We start from the raw sequence: 18,750 nt of genomic DNA, 5'->3' as shown, positions 1-18,750 counted from the left end.
CTGGACTCCTCATTAATTGTTTTCTAGACTTAAGACATATGTATACTCCCTACATCTATGTTGTCAAACAAGACATTGATTGGTGGCAGACTGGACAACTCTCAGTTGTCCCAGACCGCTAGTTAACTTAGTGAAGTAGCAGACCTAAAACCACACCTCCATGTGGCCTGCCTTGAGGGCTTTTCCCAGTGAACTCTGGGTAAACCTGCCTGCACAGTAGATACAAGTGCCAAGAACTGACCACTCCTTAACTACTCCCTAATCCCGCCCTGAATCACCTAATTAGTGCATTTGACACAAGTCTTATCATATTTTATACTATATAAACTTTAGCTATACTGTTTTAAGATTGCAGGTTCCTTAAGAATCCTTGCCAGCTGAAAAGCAGAACAATAAACTTTTTGCAACTTGGCTTAAAGATTGCTTGAGTTTGTGAATTCATTCCAGATGACCCATCTTGTACTTTGGTTTTTGAGGGGTCCCAAACCTCTCAACCCTCATCAGCTGGAACTAAAAGTACTCACTGAAAAGCCCTATCTTCGGGCTAAATTTTTCTCATTTTTAGACTAAAGTATCTAAAATTCCCACATCTCACAATCTGCCATCTAGCAGTTCACTATGGGGTGTGCTGGTGGAAACGTTTAACAACAATCTCTCCAGGAAAAAAAAAGTGCAGAGGACATTGTTTTAAGTTTTATCTGCATCATTAACACATTTTTTCTCCATAATTTTCCAACTGGCAAAACAATAAATCAAACCCTAAGTATTTGCCCATTTCCACAGGTGTAAATTCTCACATTAAAAATTTAACAACTGGCTCTCACTAGCAAGGGGGATCTAGCTCCAATACACTCCTACAACAGGGACATTTTCCAGGTTCTCATAGAGCTCCACGAAGACACTCTCTGGGAGTAAGCCCTCAAGGGTTAATTTTTAGGTCAAGAATGAGAGAAAATCACCGAGACTGGGTGCTAGCGTGGCCCGGAAGTGCCTGTGGTTCCCTCGCTTCGGCTCCGCTGAGCCCGCGCCGGGAGTTCCGCGTGTGGGTTTCTTTGGTCTTGGCCGCGGACTGCTTCAACCTGACGTTTCCTCCTTCATGCTTTAAGGCCGCACGGGCCAGCCTTAGGCTCTCCAGGTGAGCGGGGCGGAAGGGAAATACACCCGGGGGATTCCGGGGCTAAGTCTGTGCGGCTTCCCACCGCCACAGCCAGCCCCAGGATCGGTATAGAGACCCGCCGAAGGACCGACCTGCGGTCGGAAAAAGGAAAGAGGAAAGAAAAAAACTGGGATCCTGGGGGAGGAAGGAGCTTTGTCGTCACACAGAGGCGCCTGGTGGGAGGGGTCGCTCCCTCCCCCTGCCTAGCTCGGTAGCCTTCTGTCCCCGGCGCCTCCTACGCCCTGCGCCCAGCTCCAGCCCCAGGCCACCTTCTCTGGGCTAGCGACTCAGGGCATGGTGGATGGAAACCTGGCTGGAAGGAATCCATCTTCCCTGCGTCAGTGGAGGCGCCGAAGGAAGCTCAGGGGCTTTGTTGGGGACCTATGTCCCGAAGCAGGTGCACTTTTATTTTTTTTTGCCGGGAGGAGCCACCCGGGGGTCCTCAGAGCCTTGTAGCCTGAAAAACTAGAACTATTTTCCAGTTAACGTTTCCGTTAGCTCCTTGCTTGCTCTGGATAAATGTTTCTTCCTTATTTTCTTCATTCATTTTCTTGGGGTTACATTACAATGGAAACTGGTTATGTAAAATCACTCTTAGGTCTAAATTCTTCAGAAAGAGTACTTAGTGGCTTGCGCTTATTCATCTTGTAGCAGGGCAAATGACTTAAATTACTACTCCTAAATGATTTTAGGTGTAAGTAATTCAAAGCTCACCTTTTATCGAGGCTGGGGACGGCTCTTTTCTAAAACTCTTCTTTTGACTTATCCCTGGCCTTAAGCATGTAAACAATTCGTGCCATTCGGTTCATAATTTATATAGGTTGGCTTTTTCCTCTATCCTTATCATCTGTTAAAAACAACTCTTCTTAGATTCACACCAGGCATCACAGGTACAACTAATACATTACAATAGAGTCTTTGTTCAAGCTTTAATCTTTGTCAGGATCCAACTTCACTATGCCTTGTTCTTATCAACATAATTATAACAAAGGTGCCATCATTCATTCAGTCACTCATTCAGTGTTATTCCTCCTTAAGTTTGCATCATATTCCATTTCATCCCATATCATCTTTCTCTGCTGTAATGCAACTGTCAGTGCTTCCTTACTGCTGACTGGCCCTCCATTAACATGTACATAAAGTAGCTTTTAGCAGACTTTTTCATGAGCCTGTAATGATTTCTCATCCTTCAGGAAGTTCCTGAAAGAGCAAAAACCTCAGCTGGAGTGAGCCCCCTAATGAACTATTCTAACACAGAATGGCTACAGGATCCAGGGATGCTGCAGCCTTGGACAACCAGGCTCCTAAAGAACAGTTAGGACTTCTGGCAGTGAAGATGGAAGAAGAGGAAGGACGCAGCTGTGTACGGAAATCTAGTTTACACAGAAGCAGTCCCTCCACCTGGGAGATGTCTAGGCATCACTTCAGGAATTTTTGCTACCAAGATACCCCTGGGCCTCGGGAGGCTCTGAGTCAGCTTAGGGAGCTTTGCTGCCAATGGCTGAGGCCAGAAAGTTGTACAAAAGAACAGATTCTGGAAATGCTGGTGCTGGAACAGTTCCTGAGTATCCTACCTGAGGAGCTCCAGTCCTGGGTTTTGAACCATCATCCAGAGACTGGAGAGGAGGCAGTGAGTCTGTTGGAAGATTTGGAAAAAGAGTTTGATGAATCAGGACAGGAGGTAAAAAGGAAAGGTGATTTGTTAGTAAAAGTGTTACTCTACTAGTTTATGCCAATCTGATTATATCAGCCCTAGGGGAGACTAAGGCAGATTAAAGGGGTAATTTCAAAGCCTGAAAGGGTGGGATATTAGGCTAGTGGTTGAGAAAAACTTGTTGTAGTTATGTTTGTATTAAGGTCATATGATGAATTATGTCCCTGAGGCTGTTTTCTCCTGTCTCATTTTATGCCAGTTTTTTTTTTCTGAGGTATTATTTCTAGGTCTCATAGTGATTCTCTCAGATGCAAAAATGTACCTAATTGCTTGCCTCCAGGTCCCAGCCAGTATACAGGGAAAGGAAGGGCTTTGGAACAAGATGACTCCTCTGAACTCAGCCCAGGAATCCCAGTGGAGTATACAGCTCCAGCCTGTGGAGACCAAACTTAAGTGTGAATCTCAGGAACTCCACTCCCTCCAAGAGAGAGGTAAGTGTTAGGGTCTTCTGAGGTCTCCCAAAAACTGAAAAGAAGTACCCTTTTGATCAAGAGCTATTCCTAATAGAGTAACAGAGACAATCACAAATACAGTTCTTTAAACCCATTGTCAACTTTCAGTGTCTTTCAGAGATTTACTAAATACACTGAGATGGTAGTGATATTTTAAAAAATTATTCTTTTATAAGTCTCAATAATAAAATAGTACAAGAATTATGATGTGGACAGTGTCAGCCAGAATTTTCTATTAGTCCTGATTTTGCAGTTTAACTACCATGAATTTAGCCTAACTAATCTCTTGTGCTCAGTGTAGGAGTCATTGGGGGTGTTTTCTATGTGACTTCTAGTAAAAACACCCCTTCCTCCTCCCACAGTTGAAAAGGCTCCCTGAAAAATGAACATTCTAGGATATCTCCTTCCATGAGGCATTTGTGGTGTAATCTGATTATTGCATGTTATTATTATTATCTGTTATTACATGTCTATGGTGATTATGTGACAGCTGCCTGGAAGTGTGTTCCTTTTTTCCTATTTCCTTCCCCAGATTCCACACCATCCTTAAGGCCCTTCTAGAAAGCTCCTGTGGTGTTGCACACTAGGTGTATAATATAGACAGAGTAAATGAAATATATGTGTTTGTTTCAGGCCTTAAGAATAACAGGAATAGAAATTGGGCTTTTGGGCATATAGTCTACAATTTTGAATATACCATATGGATATAGATACTTAATGTATAGATTAAGGATTCCTATTTCCACAGTGAGGGGAGGCTACATGGCAGACCTGGTCTCAATCAAGACTCTTTTCTTTTTCCATAGCTCTCCAAGTTCCTGCCTACTTCCCAAAAGGGAGCTATAAAGACCTGGAAACAGCAGTTGTGCTTCCCACTCCGAGGCTTCAGGTGAGCTACTGCCCCAGATGTCCTCACAGGGACCCCAGGGCTGCTGCTTAATTATGGTCTTGTCTCCTCCCTTTCTTCTAGAACTTGTTCAGTAAACTCCCTACAAGGAAACTTAGCCCAAGTTCTTTGGCCCTGATGCAAGACCCATTCAGATTTAGACTATACACGCCTAGACTTCTTAATCACCATCTTTCTTAAACTCTAAACCAAATAGTCTTGCTTTAATAGTCTTAGATACCTTTCTTTTTTCTTTAGTTTATATGTATATTGGCCTTTGGCTTCTAGGTGGTGCAGTGGAGAGTACCAGACCTGGAGTTAGGAAGACTCATCTTCCTGAATTCAAATCTGGCCTAGGCAAGTCACCTAACCCTATTTTACTTCAGTTTCCTCATCTGTAAAATGATCTGGAGAAGGAAATGGCAAACCACTGCAATGTCTTTGCCAAGGAAAGTCCAAGTGGGGTAATTAAGAGTCAGACACGATCAAAAATGACCAAACAACAACAACAGCAACAGTACTAGGCTTAAAAATATTTAATTGAACAAAATATCTTTTATATGTACTTCAAATTCTGGGTTGCACAAGAGGTTCTTTCTCTTTTGTCCATATCTCTACCCTTATCTTCATACTTGATCTTTTCCATCTTTCCTGGGCTGTTATTAATTCTATGATGTTTTCTATGTTAAATTCTTTACTTAGGTCTGTTCCTGTTTTTTTTTAATCTAATTTTCTTTGTACTTCTTGAGATCTCCACAGTTGTTATTGTTACAGTACTTTGTTTTCTAAATCCTCTGCTGTATATTATTTCATTGTATAGATGGAAATACTTGTTCTAGATATTTATTGTTTGTGATGAGATCATGTCTTACTGATTCTCTTCCTTTAAAGACTATTGATTTTGTTTTCTTGGTAAAGATGATTATTCTGCTCTTTGGTAAAGTACTTATAGTTTTATTTCTAAGCTTGTTTTCCTTCATAGCATTCTCAGTAGATCTCAGCAATGGAACAGTAGAAATTGGAGATTTCCTTTTGTTTCAGGGGTTGCTAAAGATGGAAGATAAAGCCTTGTCTCTAACCCCTGATGAGTGGGGGCAGCTGGAGCCATCTGAAATGAACCTCTGTAGAGGTGACAGTCAGGAGAATTATGGGTACATGGTCTCCTTGGGTAAGAACTTATGGAGAATTAGTTCCTTGACTTGCATCATTGTTAGAAGCTATGAGGCCTTCTATGAGTTAAATTATGAATTTCTCACTTGTTAGGGACCACTACAGAAGGAGAGCTTTGAGATGATTCCTTCAAAGCATAGAATTTTAGACCTAGAAAGAACCTTAAAGATAATGTAATCTAAGTGCATAAAGGTTAAATGCCTTGGTCATGCCACCTAGTTAGTGGCAGAGCTAGAATTAGAATTTAGGTCTCCTCTGCATCTAGTCCAGAATTCTTTTTACCACTTTTTTTTAAACCACTTTTGTAGGAACTGACAGCTCCTTGCTTATATCAGATGCTGACCTTCACAAAGTTTAGAAATGCACAATTTTCTTACGTGTTACCTGAATACCCATCTTTGTTGTTCTTTTTGTCAATGTCAGAAAAAGATTACCTGTTTACCTTTTCCTTTATTTATTCAATAAGAATTTATTAATCGTTGATTGTATGTTTGGCACTATGCTTGGTGCTAGAGATACAGAGACAGAAACAAAATGGTCTCTGACTTTAAGTTTATAATCTATTGATGGGAATAATATATATGTAGAAAAACAAATATAAAATATACACAAGGCAAATAGAATAATTTCCAGGGTGGAGGGCACTAGAAATTAAGGGATGATTAGCATAGACTTCACTTGAGATGAACCTTGAATGAAGCTAAAGATTATATGAAGTGAAGATTGAGGTAGAAGTATATCACACAGTTTGTCCAAAGGCACTAAGACAGGAGATGCAGTACCATGTATAGGGAGCCATAAGTTATTGGGCTAGAACATAAAGTACATGAAAGAGAGTAATAATAGGCTAGAGCAAAACTGTGAAAAACAAACAGTTTATATTTTATTGGAAAGGCAAATTGAGCTTCTTCAGCAGAGGATGTGACATGGTCAGACCTATTATTTAGGGATATTAATTTTGCAGCTGTATGGAGAGTGGATTGGAGATGGGGAGAACAGTGGTCTGTTAGGTTATTTCAGTGGTATAGGCCAGTGGTGTCAAACTCAAATAGAAATGAGGCCCTCTAAACCATACATAAGGTTCTGTGCAGTCTGCATATTGACTTAGAAAACCACATATTGACATTATATCCTATTGTACTTTTATTTATTTTGTTAAATATTTCCCAATTACATTTTAATCTGGTAGACTATGCTGGGGAGTGTTGTAGGCTATGTGTGTGACACCTTTGGGTTAGGCTATGAATGATGAGTGCCTGAACTAGGGTGCTGGCTGTATGAATGGAGAGAAGGAGGTAGATGTAAAGGATATTGTAAAGGTAGAATTTACAAGACAGAGCAAATGTGCTGTAGTTGATGTGGTATGCTGGTGGATGTGATGTGCTATGGTAGATGTGCTGGAAGATGGTGGTACCTTTAGCAGAAAGGGGAAGTTAAGAAGGAGCAGAGAATGTCTATGAGGGAAAGATGATTTTTGTTTTGGAAGTATCAAGTTTAGAATGTTTATAGGACATTTGTTTAGAATCCAATAGGCATTTGGTGATGGGGGGCTGGAGTTAAGGAGAAAGACTAGAGCCAGATGCACAGATTTTTGGAGTCATCTGCATATGCTGGTAATTGATGGAAGATAAAGCCTTGTCTCTAACTCCTGATGAGTGGGAGCAGCTGGAGCCATCTGAAATGAACCTCTGTAGAGGTGACAGTCAGGAGAATTATAGGTACATGGTCTCCTTGGGTAAGAACTTGTGGAGAATTAGTCTTTATTTAGACTTTGTTCCTTGACTTGCATCATTGTTAGAAGCTATGAGGCCTTCTCTGAGTTAAATTATGAATTTCTCACTTGTAGGGACCACTACAGAAGGAGAACTTCTAATGTTTTAGGGCCCAGATCACAGTACTAACTATAAGGGTAAGACATGGGTGGATGATCTAGAAAAGGAGACTGCTGTCTTTCTCCAGTCCTTATTAGCTCTTTATATTTATTCTTTGCATGTGCCCTGGGATCTCCATTCCTTATTACTTTTTATAGTATGCAGTATGTTTTTATAGTTGACCAGGCTCTGTCATACCTAAGCTTCTTATCTAGTATTCTGCTTAGTCTCCCAGTTACATCATCAGCCTCAAGATGGAATGATGCAGAAAGATACAGGCTGTATATTCTTAGTAAATATTAAAGATCTGTATTCATCACTCTCCCACAGACTTTTTCTTGTTATTATAGCAGCTCACATCTATTTCACATCCTAGCACCACAGCTCACATTTACAAAACACCTTCACAAGACTCTGTGAGGGGTAGTATAAGTATTATTATCCTCATTTTATGTGGAAAGGAACTTGAGGCTTAGGAAGAGTAACACAGAAATCAGGTGGCAAAGATGTTATGCAAACCTAATTTAAGACTAAGGCTCCTACTTCTATGGAACATTGCCTCTGACATGCCATATTAACATTTGATGATGTCTTTATTGTTTCAGATGGTGAACTCAAGATGGATATCAGAGAATCAGTTAAAAAACAAGAACTTCCTGCAGAATTGCACCCATCTTGCCAATTTAGTGGAGAAATTCCCAGGGGTCTAGAGGGTGGAGAGTTTTGTGAACAAGAAAACAGGTTAGAAAAAAAACAGAGAAACACTACTGGAAGAAGGCAGTATAAATGTGATGAATGTGGGAAATGTTTTGCTCAAAGTTCAGGTTTGAGTAAGCACAGGAGAATCCACACTGGTGAAAAACCTTATGAGTGTGATACATGTGGGAAAGCCTTCATTGGGAGTTCAGCCCTTATTATACACCAGAGAATCCACACTGGAGAAAAACCTTATGAATGTGAAGAATGTGGGAAAGCCTTCAGTCACAGCTCAGATCTTATTAAACATCAGAGAATCCACACAGGGGAGAAACCCTATGAATGTGATGACTGTGGGAAAACTTTCAGTCAGAGCTGCAGCCTTCTTGAACATCACAGAATCCATACTGGGGAGAAGCCTTATCAATGTAGTAAATGTGGAAAAGCTTTCAGGCGTAGTTCACATCTTCTCAGACATCAGAGAATCCACATTGGTAATAGATTTTTTCATGATCCTGAGCACAGAGAGGCCTGTGAAGGTAAGGAAGAGGTAGAAACACAATGGGGAAAACTTGAAGGACAAGAGCTATATAAATGTTTGGTATGTGAGAAGAATTTTACTGGGTTCACAGGTTTTGCTGAACATCAGAGAATCCATGCAGGGGAAAAACATTAGTGTAATGAGGGTGGAAGAGCTTTTAATCAGAATCCCTACCTTATTAAACATCAAAGAAGTCACAAAAGACAAAAGCCTCTATCAGTGTAACAAGTAAACACTAGAATTGAAGTATTTTGAAATGCCATCTCAGAGTGTCTGTAATTATAGAATCAGAATTCAAAGGACTTCAGAGTCCATGTACTTGAAAAAAATCAGTTCTACAAAATACCTGACCAATGGCCATCAGATTTTACTTAAAGATTTCCAGTGATGAGAACTGACTACCTCCTTTTGGATAGCTCTAATTATCAGGAAGTTCTTCCTTTTACTAAGGCTTTAGCTTAGCAAATCCACCTCTCCAACTTCTACTCGTGGCTATACTTGTGGACTAAATACAAGAAGTCTGATTCCTTTTCCATGAAAAAGCTTTTTAAATACTTAGAAAGCTATATCTTTTCTTCTCAGGGCTAAACACCTACTTCCTTCAGATGGCCATCACCATTTTGGTTAACCTCTTGACACTCTAGTTCAGGGATAGGGAACCTGCAGCCTCCAGGCCATATGTGGCCCTCTAGGTCCTCAAGTGTGGCCCTTTGACTGAATCCATACTTCTCAGAACAGATCCTCTTAATAAAGGGATTTATCCTGGGAAGTTTGGATTCAAAGGGCCACACTTACCTAGAAGGCCACAAGTTCTTCACCCCTGTTCTAGCTTATCCATGATTTTCCTAAAATATAGTGCCTGTGACTGAGCATAGTATGTCAGATGTGATTTAACCAAAGCAGAGTACAGTAGGATCATCTGCTTTCTGGACTCTATGCCTTTCTAAATGTAGCCTAAGTTTATGTTAACATTTATTACATTGTCTCATTGAACTTGAAACCCACCATATCCCCCAGATTTTTTTTATACAAACTAGCAATACCTTCCCAATCTTGTACTTGTGAAAGTGACTTTTGAACCCAGTGTAAGACTTTACATTTACTCCAACTCTGCTTCATCTCATTAGAACTGGCCAACTGTAGAATCTCTCAAGGTTTGTTGGGATCCTAACTTGTTCATCGTTGTGTTAGCAATCCCTTTCATGTTTGCTTTATCTATTAATCTGACAGGCATTCATTAAATCTAGAAGAGAAGTTAGAGGTCACTTAGTCGAACCCTTTCCTTTTGTAAATGAAAAAACTGAGACCTGGACATGTTAAGGTTTCAGGTCCCGCAGGTAGTAAGTAGCAAAACTGGTATTTGGGCAGAATTAGTTTCTTCTGACTGCATATCCAGCACACTTTCTATTGTGCATTCCATCTGACCTTTTCTTCAAGTCACTGATATACATATTAAATAACACAGGACTAAGCACAGATTCCTGGGGCTCACTATCAGATACTTCTTTCAGTGAATTCTTAACTTGGGGTCTTTGAACTTAAAAAAAAATTGGTAACTAGTTCAGTGTAATTTTTTTATAATCCTATATGTTTTATTTATGCGTTTAAATACATTATTCTGAGAAGAGGTTCATAGGCTTCACTAGATTGCCGAAGGAGTCTGTGATACAAAAAAAAGTTAAAATCTCTCATCTAGTTCTCATCTCTCCATCTTGTCCAAAAGAGTATCATGAGAGTCAAATGTTCTGCTCTTCTACAGTATTTTCCAGATCTAGGTTAGTGACCCTGTGTCCACTTCCCCCAAAAAGGACATAGATTTCTTTTATAGTTTTTAAAAATAAATTTTGTTTATATACTTTGTTTTTATATTGTACTATATCCCTTCAACCATTCCCTCCCAGAAAGCCATATGTTATATTAAATAATTTTTAAAAAGAAGAAAAATTTAGCTACTCTGACGTTGAAAAAGTCTGATATTATATGTAATATCTATATGGGTGATCCCCACTCCTATGTCTTCTCATATCTGTTTTTTTTGGGACCAATTTTTATCATTTTCAGTTGTTTTGTTTTCTTTCCATTTTGTATTGTTGTAGTCATTATGAAAGTTTTCCTGTCATAGAAATATTCTATTACATTCATGTACCTAAATTCCTTTAACCATTCCCAGTTCAATGGACATCTACTTTATTACCCGTTATTTGCTAGCACAACAGATGTTACTATAAGTATTTTGGTATATATGGGGCCTTTCTTTTTATCATTGACCTTATTGGGAACTGGAGTCTCTGGGTCGAAAGGTATGAACATATTCATCACTTTTTTTTATGTAATTCCAAGCTGCTTTCTAGAATAGTTACAATTCCTAGCTCCACCAAAAAAAATGTATTTCTGTGACTGTTTTTCCACATCTCCTCCAACACTAACTGTTCTTATCTTTTATTATCTTTGTCCATTTGCTGGGCATGAGGGAAAGGGACTTTAGGGTTGTTTTGATTTGCTTTTCTCTTACCATTGGAAATTTGGGGTATTCTTTCACATGATTGTTAATAGTTTGCAATTTTTCTTTTTTTTTCATATATTTTGATCTCCAATATATTGGGGACTGACTTTCTGTCATATATTTGTGTTAATTTTCTATGTAATTTGGCTCTTACACCCATATCTAAGATATTTGATTCAAATTTTTTCCCCTGAGTTAACTGTGTCACTTCTTACCCTGGTTACATTTATTTTATTTATGAAAAAGTTTCAAACGTATGCAATTTGAAATTAACTTTTATATCTTGTTTATAACCTTTATACCTTGTTTGGTTAAGAAAAATATGTGATTTGCTTCTCTCCTGATTTTTTATATTTCATATTCAATTGCATATACATTTTTACCTTTTTTGTGATAGGTGATGTAATATATTGGTATAAACCCAATTTCTGCCACTACTTCCAGTTTTTCTAGTTAATTCTTATCAGATAGGAAATTCTTTTCTAGAAATTTATGTTTTCAAGTTTTATGGACTTGAGTTCAACTCAAATTTCTGAGTTCAATTATTTCTGATTCTTCTTTGTGTAGTCTGTTCCATTGATCCGGTTTTCTGTTTCTTAACCAGTACAAAATACTTTTGATGAATTCTGCTTTGTATTGTAGATTGATGTTTGCAAGTGCTATTCTTCCTTTCCTCCAATTGTATCTCTTTGTTTCCCTTGATGTTCTAGATCTTTGGTTTCTCTAAATAATTTTTTTTATTATTATTTTGTCTAGCTCTACAGAGTATCCCTTTGGTAGGCTGGTTTAGTATAGGCACTGAATCTGTAAATTACTACTGTAGCATTGCCATTTTTATTATATTAACATAGTCTGGTGATGAATACTGAATATCCTTTTAATTATTTAAGTTCTACTTTTTTTTGAGTAGCATTTTATATTTGTATGTATAGAGGTATTGAATTGCTATAGTAGATTGACTTCTAGATATTTTATTTTATTTTTTAAGGTGTTTTCTTCAGTATTTTTTTGAGTCTCCTTTAGCAAGCTGTTGACTCATTTTTCATGATTTTCTTGCATCATTCTCATTTCTCTTCCCAGTTTTTCCTCTACTTCTCTTACTGGATTTTCAAAATCTGAGACCAATGGCCTGAGACCAATTTCTATTTTTCTTGGAAGCTTTGGATGTAGGAGCTTTGATTTTGTTCTCTTCTTCTACCTGTAGGTTTTGATCTTCTTTGTCACCAAAGTAAGATTCTATAGTCTGAGTTTTTTCTACTGTTTGCTCATGTTCCCAGCCAATTACTTGACATTTTAACTCTTTGTTAAGGTAGGGCTCTGCTTCCAGTGTGGAGGGCGTGCTGTTCCAAGCTTCAGGAGTTCTGTGCAGCTGTTTTCAGAGATACTTCTAGGGACCTGTAAATTTTCAGTTCTTCTAAGGTGGTGTGATCAAAGGAGAGGTGTTTACTTCTTTCCTGGCCTGTGCTGTGGTCTATGAGTGATCACAAGCACTCTTTTCTGCCTTGGAACTGTGAGGAGAATTCCATCTACACCAGCCCTTCTCCTCACCCCAGGACCACCACTCAGAACTGTGACCCATATCCAAGCATGGGCAAAGCAAGAGAATCCTGCCTCAGCACCAGGAAAGAGATCCCTGCAATCCCCCTCTGATCACCTGCTCAATCCCCTTACTGTCTGTGGGTTGAAAGCTCCAGAAGTAGCTGGGGCCAGACTGAGCTCCTCTCTCCTCTTTCTTTATGTTTTTCCAGTTGATTTTGTTCCCTTAACTTACTGCTATAGCTAACATTTCTAGAACTCCTTTTTTTTTTTTGGTGAGGCAATTGGAGTTAAGTGACTTGCCCAGAGTCACACAGCTAGTGAGTGTTAAGTGTTTGAGGCCAGATTTGAACTCAGGTCCTCCTGACTCCAGGGCTGGTGCTCTATCCACTGCTCCACTGCCCCTCGAGCTCCTCTCTCACCCAGCTCCAACAGACCTTTTCTACTGACCTTCTAAGTTGTCTTTCGAGTTTGTGGGTTGAGAAGTCTGGAAACCACCACAACTGCCAGTCATTTAGTCTCCTGAGGTCTGCTCCAGATTCACTGAGGCCCCGTAATTGCCTGCACTGCCCATGCTGAACTGTTCTCTTCTAGCTAGGTGCAACAGACCTTTCCCATCAACAATCCAGGTCATCTTGGGTTGGAAATTTGTTTCACTCTGTCTTTTTGTGGCTTCTGTTACTCTAGAATTTGTTTAGAGTAATTTTTTACTGGTTTTTGGAGGGGTTTTGGAGAGAGCTCAAGCAAGTCACTGTTTTTACTCTGCCATCTTGGCTCTGCCTTTGTAGTTATTTTAAATGGGACTTTGCCTTTCCGTTATTACTTCCTGGATTTTGTTATTGTAATGTGGAAATGCCATTGATTTTTGTGGGTTTATATTGTAGCCTGCTCGTTTACTGAAGCTATCCATTGTTTTTTTTTATTTGCTGATTCCTTATGTCATCAAAAAATAGGGATAGTTTAAACTTTTCTTTACCTATCTTTATTTCCTTCATTTCTTTCTATTGTATTATTGCTACCACTAGCATTTCTAGAACTCTTGTCAAATAATAGTAGGAAAAAAGGACATCTTTTCTTTACTTCTGTATTAATTGAGAAAGCTTCTAGTATTTCCCATTATGTATGATGCATATTTGGTTTTGGATAGTTTTTTTAAAATCATATTTTCAAAATCCTATGCCTATTATTTGTAGGGTTTTTTTTAAGGATAAAACAGTTGAACTTTGTAAAAAAATTTTCTCCCTCTATTGACATAAACGTGATTTGTTTTAATGAAGACATGTTGGTTCTTTTTAATCACTACTTCCTTTTCTAAATGTTCATTTAGAAATATGGTAATGTGTTCAAACTTACTTGGAAGTCAGGTTACATTCTCTTTACTTTTCTTGAAAATCAGGATATTTCTCCATCGCTAGTTTTGTGGTACCTCTTTCATTCTGCATGGTCCAGTCACATCTGCTACTTCTTTAAGTGCCTCGGGATATAGTTCATCTTAGGTCTGGTGAAGACAATACATCAAGGATATTTTCCTACTATCTTCCTGTTGTCTTGGGTATCAACTCCCTATTAACCATTTTTGTGTCCTTCAGTCCAAATATCATCCTATATCAAGACTTCTTAAACTTTTTCCACTCGAGATCCCTTTTTGAGTTTCTGCAGCATTCCTTGATATTATGTGGCCTGAAGGTATCCATAGTGCAAAGTGCACAGTTTAAGAAGTGATGTTCTACGTGACAGAGAAAACATATGCATTTTACATTGATAGAGAAAATAAATGCAAAATAAGTGTACCAGTAAGCATTTCACTTCTTGCAAGAAAACTTGCAATAACTTCCTCATAGATAAAGTCCAGTATCCCCATTTGTAGTCACATATTTAATATTCTATAATTAATTTTTTCCTCATACTGTTTCTTAAATTCAATTTTATTTTTATTCTCAGTTCCAAATTCTCTGTCTCCACCTCTACTCCATCCATTAAGAAGACAAGAAATACAGTACCTCAAATATATGTGAAATCATGTAAAACATATTAACACATTAGCCATATTCAGGGTTGATGGTGGGTACAAAATCAAGGGGAAAAAATGTGCTTCAACCAGTCTCTCAGTCCATTGCATTTTTCATCATGAGTTTTTGGAATTCTAGTGGTTCATTGTATTCATCAGAATTGCTAAGTCTTTTACAGTTTTACAATATTGCTATTACTGTGCAGATTGTTCTTGTTCTGCTCATTTCACTGTGCCTCAATTCACATAAGGCTTCCTGGATTTCCTTTCACTGTTTCTTAAGGCAGGAAACTTTATTCACATTCAAGGAGTATTGATTGGGCCAGATATTACTGATAAACACTGTTAGATCTGTAATAGTTTACAACCTAATTTTCCTCTCCCTGCTTTTAGCACTACTCCCTCTTGAATAATATTAATTCTTCTACTCCAATAAAGGGCTCTTCTTCCTGAAATTATGCCAACTATGCTTCAGATTGTCTCCAGTCCAGAAAGTAAGATGTATCAGCAGATGATCATTCATTTAATACCAACATTACAAATGGTTACAACCTTATGCTTTGAGTCTTCCATTTAGTGCTAATTCCAAATCCTTTATGCTATAACCAACATCTCTTTGTGTAACAATAGCAAATAATTTAGCAATGAGACATTTTTATTTTCCTTTTTGATTATAACTTTCTTATAACCCCTGTTTTGTTTCCTTCAAAGGTGAATTCTTATTTTTCAATCAAGTATATATGAAGGATGCAGAATCATGTAGTAGACACTGAACAAAAGAAATCAAAGATACATTATCTGCCCTTACTGAACTTACTGGGTTTTTATGCATGAAACTTTCTTAAGGAAGCAAACCATGTGTTTTGATGGCAATGCTATTTGATGGCAGTTGGCCCATACTAATAGTAGTAGTAACTTACCTATCTATCTGATTATTTAAGGGTTTATAAAACACTTTCCTCCCAACAGCTCTGTGTTTTTTTTTGTCTAGGCAGTGGGGTTAAGTGACTTGCCCAGGGTCACACAGCTAGTAAGTATTATGTGTTTGTGGCCCAATTTGAACTCAAGTCCTCCTGAATCCAGGGCTGGTGCTCTATTCACTGCATCACCCAGCTGCCCCCTCCAACAACTTTGTGTTACGAGTGAAATTCAACAAAAGTAAACTGAGGCACATTATCTCCAATCAGGATAATAGTTTATTAGTAGGGTCTGAACCTGGTAGTAAAGTAGGTCAGTGGCTATCTCAGTTAAGTCAATGACCCCAAGAAGAAGTACAGCTCCCTTTTATAGTTTTGGGGGAATACAGAACAAAAAATAGGACTTCTTAGGCAGGGAACAAGTTATAATTGCTTACAAGAGTTTAACATCATAAATGGTGAAATCAGTATAATTGGTTACAGAGTTGAGGCATGGGAAACAATATGATTAGTTAGAAGTTGTGAATGAGGGACTAGGAACAACTCCCCTTATTCCCTTTTGTGACTAAGAAATGTTTATTGTTTAAGTTCAGCTGCAAGGTCAGAGGTTGTGGACCAGACTTCTTTGACTAGCAAACCAGGCATCCTTAAAGGATGGCCTGGTGGTATTAAAGATACTAGACCAGACTCCTTGGTGTCCACCTGCCTTTCTCAAAAATAGCAGATTTACTTGAGGCAAAAATAGAACAGTGATTAGCAAGAGAACTCGATTTCTAGAGATAGCTTATTACAAGACAGTTGAATTCCTGTATTAAGTCCAGAGATAAAGAGCTATGACTTATGCAGTTACAGGACAAAATCAATTAATTGTGAATAGCGTCAATAAATAATATAGAATCAATTTAATTTTCTCAATTGTGAAGTAGCTAAAGTAATAATACAGGTATTATTGATCCCATTTTATAAATGAAGAAATGAGGATTAAACAGGTGAGTATTGGAATCAGACTTCAGTTCAATATACATTTATAATGTGCTTACTGTGTGCAGTGCATTATGCCCAGCACTGGTAGCCTTTATTCTTCTGGTTAAAATAAACTGTCCAATGAACAATGAATAATCCTACTGGTTTTTGCAAACAATAGAGCCATCACAATGTTGTATTTTCACAATTATTGGTATAAATGGGTTTAAATTGTGACTTTGGCTCCCAGTAGAGGACTTTTGAATGTTTCTTTAAAAGATTATTAATTACTAAGGCAGCATTATATAACATAATTTGAATTCAGAGTTCCTAGCCTTGTGATATTAGGCTAGTCACTTAAACCACCCTAGTCCTCATTTTCTTTATCTGTTAAATGAGAAAGGATAGAATAGATGGTTTCTAAAGTTCTACAAGCTCTGAACCTGTAATCTTGTTTCTATGAAATCAGAGCAAAGAGTTAAAAGAAGCAGTCAGGAGCTTTTAGCCAAGGTTATGGTAGAGGAGAATAACTCAGCATTTGCTTATCTGTCCCTAATTATCACTTTTCTGTAACCTGGGTTTGTGACCCAAGCTGATTTCAAAAACCTGGACCTCTGGGTATCAGTAAAGGACAAATGCCTGCCTTCCTTCCTTTATGTTCCAGGCCACTCCAAGTCCTTTGGGAGAAGTCAAGTGAGGCTTCTTTCTCTGGACCAAGGGAACCCAAAACGGTGAAGCTTAGTAATAAAATTTATCTTTTATTGAGGTTATCTTCTCTAACCCTTTCATGAACAACTTTCTATATATTTCTTTGGGCAGCCAGGTGGTACAGTGGTTAGACTGCTGGGCCTGGAGTAAGGAAGACTCATCTGGCCTCAGACACTTACTAGATGTGTCATCCTGTGTAATCCTATTTTGTCTTAGTTTCCTTGTCTGTAAAATGAGCCGAAGAAGGAAATGGCAAGCCACTCCACTGAGTTCCAGGAAAACCCCAAATAGGGTCACAAAGAGTTGGACATGACTGAAATGACTGAACAACAACAAATATTCCTTGAATAAAGTTTCAGGATCTTTAATGGGATAAAGGAAGTAAGAAGTGTTAGGTATCTAGCATTACCTCAAAACAATAACGATAAAGTTATAAAACAATATGTTGTAACATTGCTTTGTAACTTTGAATCTAATTGTTTTGAGGTGAGAATTAAAAAATACCTCAGGTACAACTTCATCCAGGTATGTTGGTTTTTCCTACCATGTCATCTGCCACATATATTGTGCCTTGCATTCATTTTATTTTTACTATTTCTTGTATAGGTGCTTTGTCTCCATCATTATATAAGTTCCTTGTGGTTATAAATCATGTCTTTTCTGTACCCCCTTTGTGACCCTTAGCACAATATTAAGACATAGTAGTGCTCAATAAATTTTGTTTAAAGCTCATTTGGAAAGTATGAGCTAGGTGTGGTCACTCAATAAACATTTATTAAGCTCCTACTATGTGCCAGGTACTATAATCCCAATTATTAGGAAAGCTGAGGCTAGTAGATCACTCGAGCTCTGAGTTCTGAGATACATTGTGCTAAGCCAATTGGATGCCATCCCTAAGTTTGATACGAATATGAGAATACTTTGAAGTGGAAAGTCACCAAGCTGTCTAAGGATGGGCAAGTCAGCCCAGTCAAAAATGAGCAAGTTAAAGCTCCCATGATAATCAGTAATGGGATCAGGCCCATGAGTGGCCTGATTGTACTTGTGCAATCTATCCTGGGTAAGATAGGGAAAGCCAGCCTTGAACAAAATAAAACAGAACAACAGCAAACCCCAAACTAAACCAAAATAAAAATAAGAAAGTATAAGAAAAGAAGAGGGGTTTATTATGCAAGCAAATCCAATAAACCTTAGTATGGTTTTAAATTCACAGACTTCTTCATATAAGGATTAAACATGCAGTTTCTGGACACAAGAATACATAAGAATACAATAGCACTTCTGAACTATTTTGAGTATTAAGTGAATTTCTTTCCTAGAGAAAATTTTGGACTGCTGTTCAATTGTATTGCCAGAAGTTATGATTTTGATATGAGGTTCTTAACCTTCCCCAAGGGTCTTCAGGTCCAGGGGATGTCTGAGACTGGAGCAGAAAGTCTCTTCTGAGAGCTGTTTTCAGAGAGAAAGAAGTCATCCTTTGAGCCCATTGCCCTTTGAAGGACAAACTATCTACCAGCAAACTCCCTTACGATGGCACTCCTTGTACCTTGATTTTAAAGCAGAAAAAGGATGAAATAAGTGAATTATAGCTTAAAGAGAAGCATAAAATAAATGTTAAAACTGTTGAAA

General features: G+C 38.2%; 1 protein-coding gene across 2 annotated transcripts; it reads left to right on the top strand.

The window, feature by feature from the left end:
- Positions 1–1,042: 1,042 nt before the first annotated feature.
- Positions 1,043–18,750, top strand: LOC110193902 (zinc finger protein with KRAB and SCAN domains 4-like). 2 transcript variants are annotated; one of them, XM_078155774.1, is made up of 7 exons: positions 1,043–1,135; positions 2,350–2,837; positions 3,151–3,301; positions 4,129–4,211; positions 5,250–5,376; positions 7,855–8,484; positions 18,517–18,750. In XM_078155774.1, the coding sequence occupies exons 2-7, from the start codon at positions 2,415–2,417 to the stop codon at positions 18,540–18,542; spliced, it is 1,440 nt and encodes a 479-aa protein (XP_078011900.1). In that variant the 5' UTR covers positions 1,043–1,135; positions 2,350–2,414; the 3' UTR covers positions 18,543–18,750. The 2 variants fall into 2 exon arrangements, with proteins under 2 accessions (XP_078011900.1, XP_078011899.1); XM_078155773.1 differs by lacking the exon at positions 18,517–18,750 and having other exon boundaries at positions 7,855–17,853.

This window comes from Phascolarctos cinereus, unplaced genomic scaffold, assembly GCF_003287225.1.
Source record: "Phascolarctos cinereus isolate Bilbo 61053 unplaced genomic scaffold, phaCin_HiC Scaffold_5;HRSCAF=322, whole genome shotgun sequence".
NCBI classification, from domain to species: Eukaryota; Metazoa; Chordata; class Mammalia; order Diprotodontia; family Phascolarctidae; genus Phascolarctos; species Phascolarctos cinereus.
The sequence above is the reverse complement of the archived record's forward strand: the minus strand, read 5'-3'. Positions and strand labels throughout refer to the sequence as shown.

Coding starts and splice junctions, on each gene's coding strand:
- LOC110193902 (XM_078155773.1), top strand. CDS start 2,415: ATGGCTACAGGATCCAGGGATGCTGCAGCCTTGGACAACCAGGCTCCT. Junction 3,302..4,128: donor CCACTCCCTCCAAGAGAGAG/GTAAGTGTTAGG, acceptor CTTTTTCCATAG/CTCTCCAAGTTCCTGCCTAC. Junction 4,212..5,249: donor TTCCCACTCCGAGGCTTCAG/GTGAGCTACTGC, acceptor CTTTTGTTTCAG/GGGTTGCTAAAGATGGAAGA.